The sequence below is a fragment of the Gopherus evgoodei genome, chromosome 1 (assembly GCF_007399415.2).
Source record: "Gopherus evgoodei ecotype Sinaloan lineage chromosome 1, rGopEvg1_v1.p, whole genome shotgun sequence".
NCBI lineage: Eukaryota > Metazoa > Chordata > Testudines > Testudinidae > Gopherus > Gopherus evgoodei.
In genome coordinates, this window is record NC_044322.1 from 293,937,841 (window position 1) to 293,957,666 (window position 19,826).

At 47.0% G+C, this 19,826-nt stretch overlaps 1 protein-coding gene across 13 annotated transcripts in view; it reads right to left on the bottom strand.

Annotated features, from left to right (window-relative positions):
* NAV3 (neuron navigator 3) overlaps window positions 1-19,826 on the bottom strand; it is an 854,219-nt gene that overhangs the window by 188,822 nt on the left and 645,571 nt on the right. For all 13 annotated transcript variants that reach the window (XM_030548663.1, XM_030548662.1, XM_030548658.1 and 10 more), the window contains one exon: window positions 12,323-12,438. In XM_030548663.1, the coding sequence (XP_030404523.1) occupies window positions 12,323-12,438 (116 nt within the window). The remainder of the gene's footprint in view (window positions 1-12,322; window positions 12,439-19,826) is intronic.

Sequence of the window (19,826 nt, forward strand, 5' to 3'; positions counted from 1 at the left end):
ATGTCTAGGAAGACATGATTAAGTTTATCCCTTTTATTTGTTTATGGCTTGTGGATTCCTCTGTGCTAACCCCAGGAGTTTTTGTTTCGCTTGTAGCCTTTAAGCTGGATCTCAGGAGAGCTATTCTTGATGCTTACTCCTTATAATTTTTTTTTCCCCTATATCTAGCAAAAGCTTAAGTCCCAGATGCATTTTCTTCTTTTTTTTTTATTAATAAAATTTACCTTTTTTAAGAACAGGGTTGGATTTTTGTGTCCTAAGAGGTTTGTGCACCTGTTTTTTAATTAGCTGGTCACAACATCTGATTTCCTTTGTTTTTCTTCTCAGCTCTTCCCCAGATGGAGGGTGAAAGGGCTTGACTGTACCCTACAAGAAGGAATTTCCAAGTTCGTCTTCCTGGGTTCTCAAAGCGGTTTTGCATCTGGGTGGTGGCAGCATCTACCAATCCAAGGTCAGAGAAAAGCTGTAACCTTGGGAGTTTAATACAAGCCTGGAGTGGCCAGTATTAATTTTTAGAGTCCTTGTGGGCCCCCACCTTCTGCACTCCAAGTGCCAGAGTGGGGAATCAGCCTTAACAGGTATGCTAAACTCTTTAAACATGTGTAAGCAGAGTCAGGATAAGCTCTACCCTGACATCTGGTGGAAAGAAGTTCAGAGAGTGTATTTGCATAGGTACGCCCACCCTATCCCAGACTCCCAAGCTGTGGGATTGCTTGGTGACAAATTGCTCACCCTCAGTTGAGTAGTACTGGCTAGACATGGGACATGGGTTCCAAAACCCAGAGAATTGAGAGAGGCTGGGGACAGGTATTTGTGCCTGGTGGTGCAGTCTCCTTGTGGAGCTAGAAGCACCAGTTGCACACCCTCCTCTCTCCACTGTGGAATGTCAGAGTTGTTTTTTTTATTCTCTCAAGAATCTAAATACAGGTTACTGAGCTGAATGCCCTTTGGGCTAATGGTGCACTAGCACTGGGGCTCCCCCACTAAGAGCTGAGATCACTAAGAGTTGAAATCACAAAAAGAACTGAAATGACTGAGCTGAGAGCACTGAGCATTGTGCTAACTAGTGGGGGAGCCTGAAGATATGCTGTGGACAGAGCAGCTGGTGGAGTGGAGCAGTTGCGGGGATGGCTGGAGCGGATCATGGGACAGCTGGTGGCAGCAGAGCGGAGTAGCTGTGGGACGGGTGGCGCGGCCCACAGAGTGAGCAGAGCCGAGCAGTTTTGCAGAACAGCTCATGGAGCAGAGCAGCTGGTGGAGCGGAGCAGTTCCTGAGGACGGCTGGAGGAGCAGAGTGGAGCAGCTGGTAAAGCGGAGCAGTTCGTGGAGAAGGCGGAAGCAGAACCCACGGAGAGGCAGGGCAGTTGGCCCTGGACCACGTAAGGTGCCCCTTTCTACCCAGGCTGGGGGGCGGGGGGGACCTCTACAGATAGACTCTCGAACTCTGGGGTGGCATTGACCAGAGACTTTTGGGTTGTTGGACTTTGGGGTGATTGGACTTAAAACCCTAAGCGGAAAAAGGACAGTGGCAAACGTACTTGGAGGTGGGTTTTTGTTTATGGTTTGTGTTATAACCCTGTTTGTGGTGTTTCTCCAATGGGATGCCACATTGATTCCTTCCTTTATTAAAAAAGATTTTGCTACACTCAGACTCCGTGCTTGCGAGAGGGGAAGTATTGCCTCCTAGAGGCGCCCAGGGGGGTGTGGTATGTGAGTGTCCCAGGTCACTGGGTGGGGGCTCGAGCCGGTCATGCATTGTGTTACTGAAACGGAACCCCTGGATACTGAACCCGGCCCTTGTTGCTGCCAACTAGAGGGCAGAAGGGTTACATTTTTGGGGGCTCGTCCGGGATCCCTGGGTCAGTACCCCTCGCAAGCACTTGTTGAGTGTTCCACTGTATTGGGAAATAATTATGTTTATATTTTGAGGAAACTACTGTTTGTATAATGGCTAATATGTCGGGTTTGGTGGGCCCCAGTCCTGCAGCCTCTAGCTCAGGGGCGGCAGACTCAGCCTATGATTGGGCAAAAGCACTGGGGCATATATTGGACAAGATTGTGTTGGCCTATGCTACGTCGAACTCTTGTCGTAAGTTAAGGTTATTTGATGGGGAAGAGGAGTTTGAACTCTGGTCGGAGCATACTACTGAAATGCTGCGGGAGTGGGCCGTACCCGATGTAGAAAAGCGACGATGTCTAATAGAGAGCCTTAGTGGCCCAGCATTAGATGTAATTCGCACCCTGAAGCTCACTGACCCTGAGGTCAGTGTGAAGGACTGCCTAGAGGCCCTTGATAATACCTTTGGGAGCGTAGAGGGCCCTGCGGACAGTTACTGTAAATTCATTAATTCCCGACAGCAAAGGGGTGAGAAAATTTCAGCCTATATACAGAGGCTGGAGAGACTACTTCAGAGAGCTGTTATGAGGGGAGCAGTGACTGCTGAGCAGATGGATCAGACCAGACTGGCTCAAGTTGTAAGAGGGACTCAGTATTGGAACCCGATCCTACTTCATCTCCGACTAAGAGAACGGCAGGAACATCCCCCAAGTTACTCCCAGCTGATAAAGGAGGTCAGGGAAGAAGAAGAAAGGCAGGCAGCCAGCGAGTGTTGGGAAGCCCAAACATTGGAACGAGCCAGTACGACGCCACCGCCAATGGCCAGTGTACTGATGGTGAGCACCACAGAGGAACTTGCCCAACAAATGCAGGTCCTGACAGAACGGATAGCTGAGCTGCAAAGCATCATTGACCAAGCTAAGACTTCCAGGAATAAGGAGCCTCAGACTGTGATGATAGAGAAGTCAGTATCTAGAGTCACCGTCCCACCTCGCCGAATGGAGAAAGGACACTTCTTTTGCTACCGGTGTGGTCAGGATGGGCACAGTGCTGCTAACTGCCATAAGGAAGAGAACCCCTCCTTAGTGTATGAAAAGCTGAGGATCAGTTGGGAGAGATCCAGTAGCTGCCAGAAGGTCCGGGGACGGAGACCACCTAGGCCTAGAGGATTTGAAGATTCCCCCAGAAGAGACCAACCAGCTGGGATCCCTGCAGGACTGATAGGGCCTCGAGCAGAGGTCATGGTGAGGATTGAAGGGGCGGAGTGTAAAGCCGTGCTTGACACTGGATCTCAAGTGACTATTATATTTCAGTCATTCTACCAACAGATGCTTAGGCACCTGCCCATACAGCCACTGACTGGCATTGGTCTGTGTGGCCTCAGCATGGATGAATACCCTTATCAGGGCTATGTCATAGTACACCTGGAATTCCCAGAAGAGATTGCTGGGGTAAGACAGGAGGTGGACACTGCAGCTTTAATATGCCCTGACCCCAAAGGAGCCTCTGATGTGTCTGTGCTAATAGGGACCAACTCCAGCCTCTTTAGGATACTGGCCGATTACTGCAGACAGCGAGCAGGAGACCAATATCTGAATACCTTGGTGATACACACACACTGTGCCGAGGCTTACAGAAAAATTGAGGACACGAGAAAAGTGATGCCTGATTTGCCAGTCGGAGCACTGAGGTATGAGGGCCCGGCCCCTTTAGTGGTGCCTGCCATGTCAGAAAAGGAGGTGATTGTCAGGAGTACCTGCCTAAAAGGCAGTAAGGGAACATTAGCTGTGGTAGAGCAGCCAACCAAGGGAGGGCTCCCAGAAGGAGTGCTGGTTCTCAGCGGAGTCATAACCCTACCTGCTGAAGCCCAGGAGGAGGTGACGATACTGGTTGCTAATGAAACACGCCGTGATGTGTTTGTAAAACCAGGGCAGAAGATTGCAGACATTTTTGAGCCTGAAAGCGTTGTGAGACCCCAGTGTGAAGATGAAGTTCCAATGATAGATCCTGCGAAGTTTGACTTCGGAGACTCACCGCTGTCTGAGGAGTGGAAGGATCGCCTGAGGAAGAAGCTTTGCGAGAGATCCAAAGTGTTCTCACTACATGAGTGGGACGTGGGATGTGCAAAGGGAGTGGAACACCATATCAGGCTACAAGATCCCCGACCCTTCAGGGAGAGGTCTAGAAGGATTGCCCTCTCTGAGATGGAAGACGTGCGCCATCATCTTCAAGAGCTGATCGCGAATGGTATCATCACAGAGTCACGAAGCCCCTATGCCTCACCCATTGTGGTCGTTCGTAAGAAGAGTGGAAAAATCCGGATGTGTATTGACTACCGCACCCTAAACAGGCGCACTACAGTTGATCAGTACACCATGCCTCGAGTACAAGATGCCTTGGACTGTTTGCTGGGTAGTCAGTGGTTCTCTGTGTTGGATCTTCGGAGTGGATACTACCAGATCCCTCTAGGTGAAGAAGATAAGGAGAAGACAGCCTTCATCTGCCCATTAGGGTTTTATCAGTTCGAACGCATGCCCCAAGGGATTTCTGGAGCACCTGCCACATTTCAACGTCTTATGGAAAAAGTCGTGGGAGACATGAATTTACTGCAGGTGTTAGTTTACTTGGATGACCTGATTGTGTTTGGAAGAACCCTGGAGGAACATGAAGAAAGACTTCTTAAAGTGCTCGACAGGTTGGAGGCATACGGTTTGAAGCTTTCAATTGATAAATGCCAGTTCTGCCAAACCTCAGTGAAGTATGTAGGTCACATCGTGTCCCAAGAGGGTGTGAGTACTGACCCCGATAAAATAGAAGCACTCACTACATGGCCACGTCCCATTAACTACAGAGAACTCAAGACGTTTCTTGGATTTAGTGGTTACTACCGCAGATTTGTGAAGAACTATGCTACGATTGTAAAACCTCTGAATGATCTTACCAGGGGATACCAGTCCAACAAGAACAAATCTAAGACTCAGAATAAGCGGAGGCCTCCAAAGCCGCCTTTGCAGAGACACTATGGCCCCTTCGAACCATTTGGGCCGCGGTGGGATGAAAGATGTGAGAGGGCTTTTCGAGAAATCATTACTCGCTTAACTCATGCTCCCGTCCTAGTCTTTGCTGACCCAAGCAAACCGTTTATCCTGCATACTGATGCCAGTTTGGAGGGTCTGGGAGCAGTACTGTATCAGGAAGTGGAAGGCAAACGCAAACCGGTAGCCTTTGCCAGCCGAGGACTGTCTGACAGTGAAACTCGCTACCCCATCCACAAGCTGGAGTTCTTGGCCTTGAAATGGGCCATCACTGAGAAATTCCGAGACTACTTGTACGGTGCTCAGTTCCAGGTGTGGACAGACAACAACCCACTGACCTATGTGTTAACAAGTGCTAAATTGGATGCTACAGGCCAGAGATGGGTGGCCGCCTTGGCTAGCTATGAGTTCAGCATTCAAAACCGATCAGGGAGGAGCAATGTAGATGCAGATGCCTTGTCCAGACGTCCGCAGGCACCTGATGTCGCTGTGATACCCACGGATGGCGTGAGAGCTATTTGCAGTGTGAGTCGCCGAGAGCCGGAGTCCCCTGAGAGCCTTCATGGATGTGTTGCTGAAGCTTTGGGCCTACCCCCTGAAGGCGTGCCTTCTGCTTCAGTGAACTATATTGCTTTGGACCAATCTCCCTTGCCCATGCTCAATACGGCTGACTGGCAAGAGGCCCAACTACAAGATGCTGACATTCGTGATACACTACTTGCCAAAAGAGAGGGGCGAGGCCCAGCTGAGGTTGTCCCACCTACCCCAGAGGGCAAACTACTATTGAGAGAATGGACCAAACTAAAACTGATTCAGGGAGTGCTACACCGCACGACCACAGACCCTCTACAAAAGCAACGGAATCAACTAGTGCTGCCAAAAGATTACAGAGCCCTGGCCATGAGGGCCCTGCATGATGACTTTGGACATTTAGGGATGGAGAGGACCCTGGAACTTATCCGCAGTAGATTCTATTGGCCACGGATGGCTGAAGATGTTCGCCGGAAATGTGAGACCTGCGCGCGATGTGTGCAAAGGAAAACTCTGCCCACGAGGGCTGCATATCTGAAGAACATCACCAGCAACAAACCTCTGGAGCTGGTTTGCATTGATTTCTTGTCTTTAGAAGTGGACAAGAGGAATATTGGGAACATCCTAGTAGTGACCGACCATTACACGCGATATGCGCAGGCATATCCCACACGTGATCAGAAGGCCACTACCGTCGCTCGAGTACTATGGGAAAAATATTTCTCGGTTTATGGATTCCCAGCCCGGATACACTCGGATCAGGGACGAGACTTTGAGAGTCACCTTCTGAAGGAGGTGCTGAGGATAGCAGGAATTAAAAAGTCAAGGACAACGCCTTATCACCCACAGGGTGACCCTCAGCCAGAGAGGTTCAACCGAACCCTTTTAGATATGTTAGGGACTTTGCGGCCAGAGCAGAAGGCAACCTGGAGCCAACATGTCGCATTTCTAGTGCACGCCTACAACGCCACAAAGAACGACGCTACGGGAGTCACCCCATATCTCTTAATGTTTGGGCGAGAACCAAGATTACCCATAGACCTGTGCTTTGGTGTATCCGAGGATGGAGATAGCTATGAAACTCACCAGCAATATCTATCCCGTCTACGAGAAAAGCTGCGGGATGCTTATCACTTAGCTACATCTGCAGCTCAGAAGAATGCAGGCCGCAACAAACATCGATATGATGCTAGGGTGCGTCTGCAAGAACTCCAGCCAGGGGACAGAGTCCTGCTGCGAAATTTGGGTATTGCTGGCAAGCACAAGATAGCTGACAGATGGAAGGCAATACCTTACTTAGTGATGGAAAAGCTAGGAGACCTGCCGGTCTACAAGATCAAACCTGAAGAGGGTACAGGGCAGACCAAGACCGTGCACAGAAACCTTTTGCTCCCTGTGGGGGAATTGGTAGGCAGCCCTTATGAGATTGGCCATAACCGGGCAACTGGGCAGAACAAAGGTGCTGTGCCAAAGCCGCCTTCCAACGTGGACAGCCGGCTCCCTGCAGCTAACCTACCCCTACTCAGCACATCTGAGAGTGAGTCTGAGGAGGAAGACACAACCATGGTGTATCCTGGGATGAAGACAAGATTTCAGTCTCGATCCGCTGAATCAGAAGAGAGCACATCCTCTTCCGCCCTAAACCCTATGGCAGAAGTATTTAGGCCCATTCCTGACATCCCTGAGCCACTGGTGGGACCCCCGTGTAATGACTTATACAGACTATTGGACAGTGGTGACATACAGAGGGAGGATGTCCAGAGCACCTGCGACCCTCCACTGTTAGAACTAGAAATGCAGGGGCCTATGCCAGTACCCGAGGGGAACTCACAGGAAACTTCCCCATCCGTCACTCAAGAGGATGTCCCCCCTACCATAGCAACAGAGATTCTCAATAGGCGAGACAGGGTAATAAGACCAGTGAAACGGTTAACTTACAATGCACCTGGGGTGATTAGTGAGGAGCCTATACTTTAGCACACAGGTTTGTGAAAGCTAAAGTGGGCTATCTAATGCCTTTTGGAGGGGACCAATAAGTTGGTATAGTAGGGAATGTGATTTGTCGGGACGACAAATTCTTGGCTGGGGGGAGGATGTAAGCAGAGTCAGGATAAGCTCTACCCTGACATCTGGTGGAAAGAAGTTCAGAGAGTGTATTTGCATAGGTACGCCCACCCTATCCCAGACTCCCAAGCTGTGGGATTGCTTGGTGACAAATTGCTCACCCTCAGTTGAGTAGTACTGGCTAGACATGGGACATGGGTTCCAAAACCCAGAGAATTGAGAGAGGCTGGGGACAGGTATCTGTGCCTGGTGGTGCAGTCTCCTTGTGGAGCTAGAAGCACCAGTTGCACCCCCTCCTCTCTCCACTGTGGAATGTCAGAGTTGGTTTTTTTATTCTCTCAAGAATCTAAATACAGGTTACTGAGCTGAATGCCCTTTGGGCTAATGGTGCACTAGCACTGGGGCTCCCCCACTAAGAGCTGAGATCACTAAGAGTTGAAATCACAAAAAGAACTGAAATGACTGAGCTGAGAGCACTGAGCATTGTGCTAACTAGTGGGGGAGCCTGAAGATATGCTGTGGACAGAGCAGCTGGTGGAGTGGAGCAGTTGCGGGGACGGCTGGAGCGGATCATGGGACAGCTGGTGGCAGCAGAGCGGAGTAGCTGTGGGACGGGTGGCGCGGCCCACAGAGTGAGCAGAGCCGAGCAGTTTTGCAGAACAGCTCATGGAGCAGAGCAGCTGGTGGAGCGGAGCAGTTCCTGAGGACGGCTGGAGGAGCAGAGTGGAGCAGCTGGTAAAGCGGAGCAGTTCGTGGAGAAGGCGGAAGCAGAACCCACGGAGAGGCAGGGCAGTTGGCCCTGGACCACGTAAGGTGCCCCTTTCTACCCAGGCTGGGGGGCGGGGGGGACCTCTACAGATAGACTCTCGAACTCTGGGGTGGCATTGACCAGAGACTTTTGGGTTGTTGGACTTTGGGGTGATTGGACTTAAAACCCTAAGCGGAAAAAGGACAGTGGCAAACGTACTTGGAGGTGGGTTTTTGTTTATGGTTTGTGTTATAACCCTGTTTGTGGTGTTTCTCCAATGGGATGCCACATTGATTCCTTCCTTTATTAAAAAAGATTTTGCTACACTCAGACTCCGTGCTTGCGAGAGGGGAAGTATTGCCTCCTAGAGGCGCCCAGGGGGGTGTGGTATGTGAGTGTCCCAGGTCACTGGGTGGGGGCTCGAGCCGGTCATGCATTGTGTTACTGAAACGGAACCCCTGGATACTGAACCCGGCCCTTGTTGCTGCCAACTAGAGGGGCAGAAGGGTTACACATGTAAACACTGTGTAAAAGCCTAGTAACATAATTGGATTATTAAAATAATATATAGCAATTATAGAGATGTACATTTTTTCAAAGTGCTATTAAATAATTAGCTTATTAATGCCCACATCACCCCTGCAACATAGGATGGCAAATATCCCTGTTTTACAGATGGTGAAACTGGTGAAGGAAGTTTAACCAACTTGCTCTTGGTCATACAGTGAGTGAGCAGCAAAACTGGGATTAGAATGTATTTTGTTACTCTACGTAAGTGGGGGAATGGTCCCGCTATTGTGGGGAACTTTCCTGGCTTCTGCACTACCCCGGTGAAGTGGGATGGTGAAAGGATCTGAGTCCTCGCTCCCACTTCCTTTACCCAGAGGCCTCCCTGCCCTTGAGGACTTCCCTTCCACTCTGCTGTCTGGCACTTGTCAGGGTTATGATCCCCCTCCAAGTCTGGCCTGCAGAGCCTCTTGGCTGAGGCATCTCCCTGTGCTGGGCCCACTGCCCAGGGTCCCCCTCGTTCTCCCGAGCTGTTCACCGCACCCAGCTCCGGACTGCTCCAGCCCTGCCTCAGCATGGCTGCTGCTGCTGCTGCTCTGCCTTCAGCTCCCTGGGCTGCTTCTCTGGCCTCTCTGGCTCCAGTTGCTACAGCTCTGCTCCCATGGCAGGTCTGCTCTGCAGGCTGCTTCTGTGATTCTCTCTCAGCTCTCACCTGCTTCCTGGGCTGCTTGTCTACCCCTCTGGCTCTGGTCGCTGCAGCTCCCCTCCCAGGGCAGGTCTCTCTCTCTGGGCTGTGCTCTGGCTTTTTGGGCTGCAGCTCTGCTCCTAGCAGGTTAGCTTGGGCCCCTGCTCTCTCCTCAGCTCAGCCCCACTCCGTCTGACCCAGGCAATTTCAGCTCACAGGGAGGATGGGACCCACCCTGGCCTTCTGTCTCTTTGATTAGCCTGCCCGCCCTGTCAATCAGGCTGACCTGGAGCATTGGCCTCTCGCCATTGCTCCTGGGGACTGTCAGTCTCAGGGTCCTGACTTGCCATCGATCCCTCCCCTTTTAGTGCTGGGAGCTGGCAACCAAACACCCCCACTGAATGTTAGTAAGGGGATAACAGTCCCCTTACATCTAGTAACCCTATTCCTTGCTCTCTTTCCCCTCCTCATTTTTTGTTACCCCATACCTAAAATTAGGCCCTGATCTTGCAGAGACCTATTCATGTGCTTAACTTTATGCACTGCACGCAGGCTCAGGCCCTTACTTGCCAGAACTTTGAACTGGGGAATCTTGTCTTTCTATTTGCATTGTAAAACACCCAATAAACACTTGGCACTTTAAAAACAATAATAAAGACCAGAATGACAAATGAAACATACGCAAATAGGACCAAACTTTCTGAGCTCAGTCCTGTGGGTGGCTGAATGACCTCAATTCCCTCTGTATAAATGATTTTGCAGGGGACGCTCAGCGCTTTGCAGGATTAAACTCTTTTTGACTAATTGTACTTTTGACTAGTGGGCCTGGGTATCAAGTTGTTCAAAAACCAAAACAAGCCTGGGGCTCAGGTAACATGATAATAGGCACAGTATAAGAACTTAAATAGAATGTAATAGAGAAAGGTTACAGAAAGACAAAACAACTCATAATTGCTCTCCAGTTCTATCTACTTAAGAGTCCATATCTCAAAAAATCACTCTTGCATGTGTCCTTGGTACAAATGACACTCCTTGCTGGATGGTGATCCCACTGAAGGGCCGGAATACACTTGGGAGCTTGGAAATCTCTCTTTTACCCCGGCCTAGCTCATCCTAGAGCAGTTTCCTGAATAGCCAGCACATGAATAGATTCCAAATGATATTCTTCAGCACATATAGATAGCTAATAATACAACTGCTGCATAGGGTGATTGTTTGATCCAGCCATTCCTCATATTTCTAACTGCCAATTATGAGTGACACACTTTTGGTTTCCTCTGTGTGCCCAATTTACAATGAGCCAATGGCTGAACTCTCACAATGTTGCTGCCATGCTGCCCATTATGACAATCTGCAGCTAATGATAGAGTCTAAATAATGAGATCAGAAACATCTCTGATGTCTCTTTAGTGCCCCATATGCCACTTTCTCTTTTTTGTTGCATTTTCCACTTCTATACAGAACAGAAAAAGGACCGGATACCTGCTATCCTAGAGGATCATTACAGCAGGCAAAAAAGTGATTTTTTTACCATCCCTTCAGATAATTTCTTGAAACATCTTTTGTAATATTTACACCTATTTAGATGTGCAAGTGTTTAATTGTTATGCCTACAGTAAGACCAATGAGCCATGTATCTGCCTTTAGGAAAGATAAAGTTTAACTAATTTAGAATGTATTTTCCTTCTGCAAGAAGTTTCCATGATAATATATATCTAACTGGAACCTAAAGGGAACACTTAATTAGGTTTCAGATTGGGCTACTTGTCAAAAATTTGATCAAGAATTTGGCAGGTGAGGGATGTCAGTTTGGAGACACTTGAGGAAAAACTGAGACAGAGCCAGTTACCTTACTGAAACAAGATAAAACCTCCATTTTAATATGAATCAGGCTAGATGCCAAAACTGTATGACAAAACTGGGGCAATTTCATCTAAGCGCGATAGCATTTTAGATTTGTGTGTGTCAAATGACTTCCTTTAAACAAATTATATCTTGAGTGAGAAAAACCAGATATGTTTTTAACATGTTTGAATTTTGAAAATTTGGGGGAAAATGGCAAAACTCCAGTTGACTTCAATGGGCCACAATTTCACCCTTTATGCTGAAAAGTAAGCTTTAAAGTAATGGTACAGAGTAAAAAAGGGAATCCACAGTTCAGACAAGCAGGCCCTTTGAATGTACACAACTCTTCTATGCAATTCAATCCTGATGTGAAACTCAGTTGTGACATACTTTATTTTGTGCCCACTGACAGCTAGATTTATGGTCAGATCCTCAGCTGATGTAAATTGTCATAGCTCTATTGACACCAAAGGACTATGCCAATGTACAACAGCTGATGATATGACCTGTAGTCGCAAAAAAATATAGAAACTCATTTGTACAATTGTAATCTGGTAAGGATTTGAACCCAAATTTATAGGGAACCCCAAGATAGAAGCTTGCTGAGTGGGCCACAGGCTAGCACGACTGTAAGGATTTGTTCATTTACTCCCTTTTTGAAATCTAGGTTCTCTTACAGAAATAAAAATGTTATGTTATTAACACTTCAGCTTCTGACATTTTGATTTGATCTTATTCTCCCAGTGTCACACATTATGAGATAGGCTTCTCAAGGTTCCTCATACAGAATTCAGTATGATACTGACAATAATAATGTCTTGGAATCCTAATTTATGAACACTCCAGTTTCTGCAAAATGATGAAGAGGATATTCTAAGTGAGACAGCTTAGATAAAAGAATTTGCAGTTGAAGTGCTAACAGCATGTGACCCACTTTCTCTGCATATTTAATATAATGAATAGAGGTCAAAGGTATTATTTTAAACCATTGCTAAGCTGTTAGTAGGAGAGCTATGTAAACAAAGACATAGAACATTTCTATACTGAGGTTTTTCCCACATGCTACTCACCAGATATCTCCTCTAGGCACTGTTTGGCAGTCTTACTGTATGATAAATCCATTTTAGTAGGACTGGTGCAGGAGTCAGCAGGTGGTAAAGAGGTACTGTCATTTTCTGAGTGTGTTCTGAAATCAACCAAGAAGACTCATTATAACAGATGTCTGTTATACACACAGCAATAGGAAATGTTAATTCAGGGCACAACTGGAATCTTTTTGCACTGTATTCATCTCACCAAAGGCATATAGTGAAAATATCACAAATGCCACATTCTATCCTAATTAAATAGTGCTACATTCTGTCTTAAATTACACACTTCGCCAAGGGAATAAGAACTTTACATCCCTATATAAACAACCCAGCCTTGGGTCAGGAACACAGGGATTAGCAGGGGCCCTTGTTTGCTTAATCTTTCCCTGACACAGGTAGGCAATATTCAGGCAGGGAACAGTCTAACCCCCAACTCAGTGGCCAGAATAACTAAGCCAGCATCTATGTATATGTGAGAGGTATGAAGCATAGTAATTTATTGCTGTTAAAGGCCAGCAGTAAATTATCCACTGGAAGCAAAGGAGGAAGAAATGAATGAATTGTTACTCAAGAGGCTTGTGTCTATCCCCTGGGGCATCTCTGGAGCAGTACAGTTTACACACAATCCCTTGCTTAGGGCTATCCAAAATCAAAATCTGTCCCCAAATGTTCAAAGTTATGTGCAGTTTGGCTCCTCCTCATGATGTTACTGTTAGTCATGTGACCACCCAGCTCTTGGGAAATGCTGAGATACAGAAATAATTATACGTTTCTATTAGCTTGCTAACAAATGACCCGTATTCTTGGGAACATATGTGAACTAAATATATGTAACTATTAAAATGTAATAAAGTACATTGTTACACTGTGGAGTGCAGTATTGGATACCTTTATTTGCCATTATACAGGGGTAAACTATTACGCAGTCAGTATTTCCCAAAGGTGCCTACAATAGTTGCCTCTTCTTAGGGAAAATCTGCAATGTCTCAGAAAGCAGGATGGGGAAACTGCTGGTATATGATGACTGGTAATGGTCATCACTGTGTTTGTACATTAGTGGAAAAAGAACACAAAAACGGAATGGTGTGAACAGGATGCAACAAGACACAAAACTCCCTCTAAAAATCTTAATTAAGAGTTCAGTACTGCCATCCTTACTGTCTATGCTGACAATCATAAATTACATGCCAAAACACTAATTGCCTCTGATTTTTGATAAGGGCCTGCTAAAACCATTTTTATATGTATTTTCCAATTGTGAAAGCTTAAAATTATAGCAAGACTCCTAAAATTCCCATTTCCACAACATATTTTGGGATGCACAAGCTGTTTTTTGGGGCAGTCCCAGCACAGATGCCTTTCATAAGAGTAGGTGATAAAAATACTGGATGAATTTGAGGATTAATTTTAAAAGAAATTTCTTTTATGAAATAGCAACCCGGTAATTATTGTCCTACGTTTACTTCAAAGTTGCGTATTTAATGGATTTACTCAGCAACTCATTTAAGTGAATGAGGGAGCAGATCTCAAGATACAAATAACCAAACACATCTGTTTGAGTAGAATTCTTACCTCTTTATGGTACTTAAAACTGTATTAAAATGAAATATAAATACAAATGATAGCTTGCAACATGCATAGTCTTTGTAGTCAGTTTTTGTAGTTTTGGGGAATTGTGAAGAGGCAAATATCTAACTACTGTCATATGAACTGTTTTTGATTCTTGGGTGTTATTTCCTGTGACACACTAATTAATTAATTAATACTGCAAGGATTCCATAGGCTGCAAGCATGGCATTCCCACTGACATCCCTGGTAGTTTTACACTTGAGGTCTTTCAGAATTGGGTCCCAAGTAGCAGAGTGACAATGAGGAATCTCACTCAGCAGTAAAGACTGTATGGTAACATATGAAGAGGTGAAGAGGTTCTTGCCCTGATGGGCAATTCTGTGTAGATAAAATGAGAACCACCCTAAGCATTCTCTTGCCCAGGCTCAACTCAAAACTTTTAGCAATATGACACATTTTATTTATAGAATCTCATCCTCCTCTATTTTCTTTGCTTTTCAAAAACTTGATTCCAGCTGGGACCAGGAGTGGAAGTAGTGAAATACTGTGAGAAAAAACACTTGCAAGATTTCTACACCAGATTTACAGACCTCACAGGCAAAGTTGATTGTGGCATAGAAAACTAGGCACATGTCAAGGACTTGCCTCCTGGAGCCACATGATGACATAATAATCTAAGTTATCATTTAAAAATGTAATTATATTTCTAGTCTTCATTGTTGCAAAGAATAACTTCAAAACATGAACCAAGTGTAAACAATACAGTGATGTCTTCTTGTGTTTGCAGTAGAGTGACCAGACAGCAAATGTGAAAGGGGGTGGGGTGATAATAGGAGCCTATATAAGAAAAAGACCCAAAAATCGGGACTGTCTCAATAAAATTGGGACATCTGGTCACTCTAGTTTGCAGAAAGCCAGAAACAATAGCTCTGGAAGGTGTAAAATATCTGCCCCATTTATCTGATTCAAAACTGAAAGTGTGAGGGCAATGTAAAATAATTTGGGTTTGCTACCAAAATAAACAACACAGAAATCATACTGGCTGTATATGGCATTTTCATATTTAATTACATAAAACCTCAGTTGTTTTGACTATCTAAAGCGGCTATAGAATTTTCATGGAAGAACGCAAGGATCTTGAAGCAGAATTTAAGTTCAGCTTGCAGTGGAGTACATGAAGCCATCTATTTATTCTGGAAATGGGAGGCCAAGAAGGTATCTGCTCCAGAAGAGTGAGGAACAGCAGCCACTTAAGCCGGGAAGGTGGGAAGGGGGATGTTTGGCTCCCACCACCACTAGAGCACACCAAGCCTCTGGAACTCTGGGGGCCCTTACTGACACCATCTCAGTAGAGTATCAGAGACGTAGCCGTGTTAGTCTGGATCTGTAAAAAGTGACAAAGAGACCTGTGGCACCTTATAGACCAGGGGTCGGCAACCGATGGCACGCGTGCCAAAGATGGCACGCAAGCCAATTTTTAATGGCATGCGGCCGCCTGTTGGGACTCTGCGTGTCATTAAAAATCCTGTAGACGTGGCAAACAGTGGGGTCTGCAGTCCCGGGCCAGAGCACTGGCCGAGCACAGCAAGCCGCCGGCCCCTCCCCCGCCTTCCCCCAGAGCCCTGCCGCCACGCGCGCAGCGCTACCGGGGCTGGGGTTTGCACACTTCCGCGGGGCAGCATTTGACTCTGTGGAGAGGTAAAGACGCTCCCCGCTCATCCGGAGCCCTGCTGCCGTGCGCGAAGCACTCTGAGGGGCGGGGCAGGGCTCCAGATGAGCAGGAAGCCTCATGGTAAGGGGACCGGGGGGGGCAGTCAAGGGACAGGGAGCAGGGTGGGTGGGATCCCGGAGGGGTGGTTAGGGGTGGGGGTCTCTGGAGGGGGTAGTCAGGGAGCAGGCACGGTGGATGGGGCATGGGAGTCCCGGAGTCTGTTTGGGGGGTGGATAGAAGTCAGGGCAGCCAGGGGACAGGGAGCAAGGAGGGTCCTGGGGGAGCAGTTATGGTGGGGGGCTCTCTGGAGGGAGTGGTCAGGAGACAAGGAGCTGGGGGGGTTGGATGAGTCGGGAGTTCTGGGCGGGCTGTCAGGAGGTAGGAGTGTGGAGAGGGGTTGGGGCAGGCAGGGAGCAGGGGGGTTGTATGGGTCCAGATTTCTGGGGGTCCTGTCAGGGCAGGGAGCGTTTAGATAGTCATGGGAGTCCAGGGGGTCTGGCTGTGTGCGGGGGTGTGGATAAGGGTTGGGGCAGTCAGGGGATAGGTAGGGAGTAGGAACCTAGGGGGGCAGTCAGGGGACAAGGGGTAGGCAGGCTTAGATAGGGGGTGAGGTCCCAGGAGGGGATAGTCGGGACAAGGAGCGGTGGGGGGTTGGGGATTCTGGGAGGGCAGTCACCCAGCCCTCTGCCCTGAGCTCTGACCCCCCCAACACACCCAGTCCTCTGCCCTGCACCCCCACGCCCCCCCCAGGCCCCTGCCCTGAGTCCTGTACCACCTGGCCCTCAGTTGACTCCTTCACCTCCCCATGACCCCAGCTCTGACTCTGGCACCCCTACACATACCCAGCCCCCCTACCCTGACACCTGCACCCCCTCACATGCCCCTAACCCTCTCCCCTGACTCTTACACCCTCCACATCCCCAGCCCCCCCACATCCCATGCACCCCCACACATCCCCATCCCCACCCCCACCCTGAGCACCAAACAGGAGTCACATTCCCACCTGCACCCCTCGCACCAGTTGGGAGCTGCCCAGGTAAGAGCCCCAACACCCAAACCTCCTGCCCCAACCCTGAGCCCCCTCCTTCATTCTAGCTCCTGGCCAGACCCTTCACCCCCAGCCCTGTGCTCAGTGCACTCCCACCCTCAGCTCAGTGCAGAGAGAGGAAGAGAATGGGCCAGAACCAGGGAGAAGTTAGGTACCCACTGTATGTGGGCAGGGCCGGGACCGCTGGGGTCCCAGGCGCAGGCCCCACTCAGCCCACTGCCAGCCTAGGTGAACAGAACTCCAGACCAGCAGTAGGCTGAGCAGGCCGGTGGCGTAAGATCAACATTTTAATTTAATTTTAAATGAAGCTTCTTAAACATTTTAAAAAATACAACACTAGTTTGTTATATTATCTATAGACTTGTAGAGAGAGACCTTCTAAAACCCATTAAAATGTATTACTGGCACGCGAAACCTTCAATTAGAGTGAATAAATGAAGACCTGGCACACCACTTCTGAAAGGTTGCCGACCCCTGTTATAGACTAACAGAATACCCACAAAATCTTATGGTCCAATACTTCTGTTAGTTTATAAGGTGCCACAGGACTCTTTGTCATTTATCAGTAGATGCTCAGTATTTGGACCCTCTTTCTGAGGACACACTCTGCTGGATGATGGCAGTGGGCACACCGACACATATATAGAATCCTCTGCCTGGGTGGGAGAATCTGAATCCTTCTTTTTGGATGGATCCCTTCCTGCCCAGCCACCGGGGAAGAGGGAGACACCAGCCAAGGAGTGATTTCTATTTCCTGCTTTTTAATCTTTTGTTTTCAAGTTGTGAGTACAAAGTTGGTTTTTCGTTTTGTATTTACATGTCTATAGTTGCTGAAGTGCTTTAAATTGTATTCTTTTTGAATAAGGCTGTTTATTCAATATTCTTTTAAGCAACTGACCCTGTATTTGTCACCTTAATACAGAGAGACCATTTTTATGTATTTTTCTTTCTCTTTATATAAAGCTTTCTTTTAAGACCTGTTGGAGTTTTTCTTTACTGGGGAACTCCAGGGAATTGGGTCTGCAGTTCACCAGGGAATTGGTGGGAGAAGAAGTCAGGGGAAAACCTGTGTGTGTTAGATGTACTAGCCTGACTTTGCATTCCCTCTGGGTGAGGGGGGAAGAGAGATTGACTCTTGGTAATTCTGTTCTCCAGGCTGGGAACGGGGAGGGTGGAATCCCTCTGTTTAGATTCACGGAGCTTGTTTCTGTGTATCTCTCCAGGAGCACCTGGAGGGGGGGAAGGGAAAAGATTTATTTCCCTTTGTTGTAAGACTCAAGGGTTTGGGTCTTGGGGTCCCCAGGGAAGGTTTTCGGGGGGACCAGAGTGCCCCAAAACACTCTAATTTTTTGGGTGGTGGCAGCAGTACCAGGTCCAAGCTGGTAACTAAGCTTGGAGGTTTTCATACTAACCCCCATATTTTGGACGCTAAGGTCCAAATCTGGGACTAGGTTATGACAGCCTGTCCAAACAAGCATGGTAGCAGGCTCCTCAGTTACTGTAGTGGTGGACCCTGCACTATTGCTCAAATAAAGGGGGGGCCAAGGTATGGGTGTGGGGGCCACATATGTGGGTGTCCCTAGAGCTCAGGACTGCTCAGTCTGGCCCTGCCTATGGGTTCTGATCAAACATTCAGATATTCCTTTGCTTAATTGGAGCATTTTAGTTCCACCTGTTGCTAACAAATATCTTCAGCAGTGAAGACGGGGGCAATCTGCATTGTGAATGATAAATCTTTTCCAGTACACTGAGAGAGGCAAAATCAATGGAACCGTACTAATACCTGTTGTAACTCCACTGACTTCTCTAGAATTACATCAGGGATTAATTTGGCCCAATATCTGCAGGCCAACACACAGAAAATTAAATGACTTACTCATTAACCTTAAATTAAAACCTTAATTAACCTTAAATATTACTCCTCCATCCCTCAAATTCTTGCATCTCTGTGTTGAGATCAAAGAAAGCAAATGGAATTGCAGGTGAGTCAAAGCCCCACCACTGACTTATCTTCCAGCGCTGAAAATTTGCAATGAAGGTTAATTAGTTCTAATTAAACAACTGTCATGAAAACAGGATAATCTCCTTTTTGCTTTAATCATAACAATAGGAAACAACTTTTACCTCCAATTAGTCTTCAAATTCTGCCCTTAACTACATCTGTGAAACCCCACTAAATTTTGATTAAATGAAGAGCAGAATTTGGACCTCTGCACACAATAATGAATATCTTTAACACAGTCAGCAACTTCCTGTTTTTAATGGAATATCCACCCTTTGATAATCACAGATGACATCTAAAATTTTATTCTTGACATTCCGAAAGATTCCATATGATGATGTTTTTTTCATTTTTCTGTTGACAACTCCGAGAGGTGCAACTGCCTTGGGTGGGTTTTATTGATTATTTGATCTAAGGGCTAGGTCAGCATTACAACTATACAAATTTATATATAAGAATAATCATTAGGTAATAAACAGCAGGCAACTGAAGTATTGGGTTATAGCTTTATCTGAGAAATAAGCCAAAATGTTTACTGTAATCTTCCCCCACACTCTCTACTCTTATTCTCTCTTTACCTGCCATGTTCCATTGAAAGCATTGGCCTCTCCTCGTGAAGTAAAGATGTGTACAGAGGGAGCCGTTTCAAATACCTTGGTGTGTTTTTGTTGAAAATAACGCATGTAGTGGGCAGTGTCACAACGCTAGCTATGATTGCAAGACTTTGGTAATTTGCCATCTTCATCTCATAACAGTGATGTAAATGGCAGAATCAAATAAATCACTTCTGTGTGTTTCTGTGAGTTGCCAATTAAAAACAAAAAAAATGACTTGCTGTTTGTTTAGCGCCACAATCTATCATAAGCTTTTTCATAACCAATGTATAAATTACTAGGACAATGGGTGCAACTGAAAACTCAACATTCACTATTTCTTATCTCTAAAACAAGAGACACTGTGGTACTGGCAAGCACTGCTGATTGGTAAATATTGAGTTGTAAAGAACCTCCACTGTAGCTAAAGGAAGTAGCTCAACTCTTCACAAAATACTACAGCTAGGATACAGATCTCCTTAACAGTCCAGTGCCATTAATTAATAATTTCTCACTGCCTATGGATGTTCAACTCTACCTTAGCACCCACTTCCCAGACT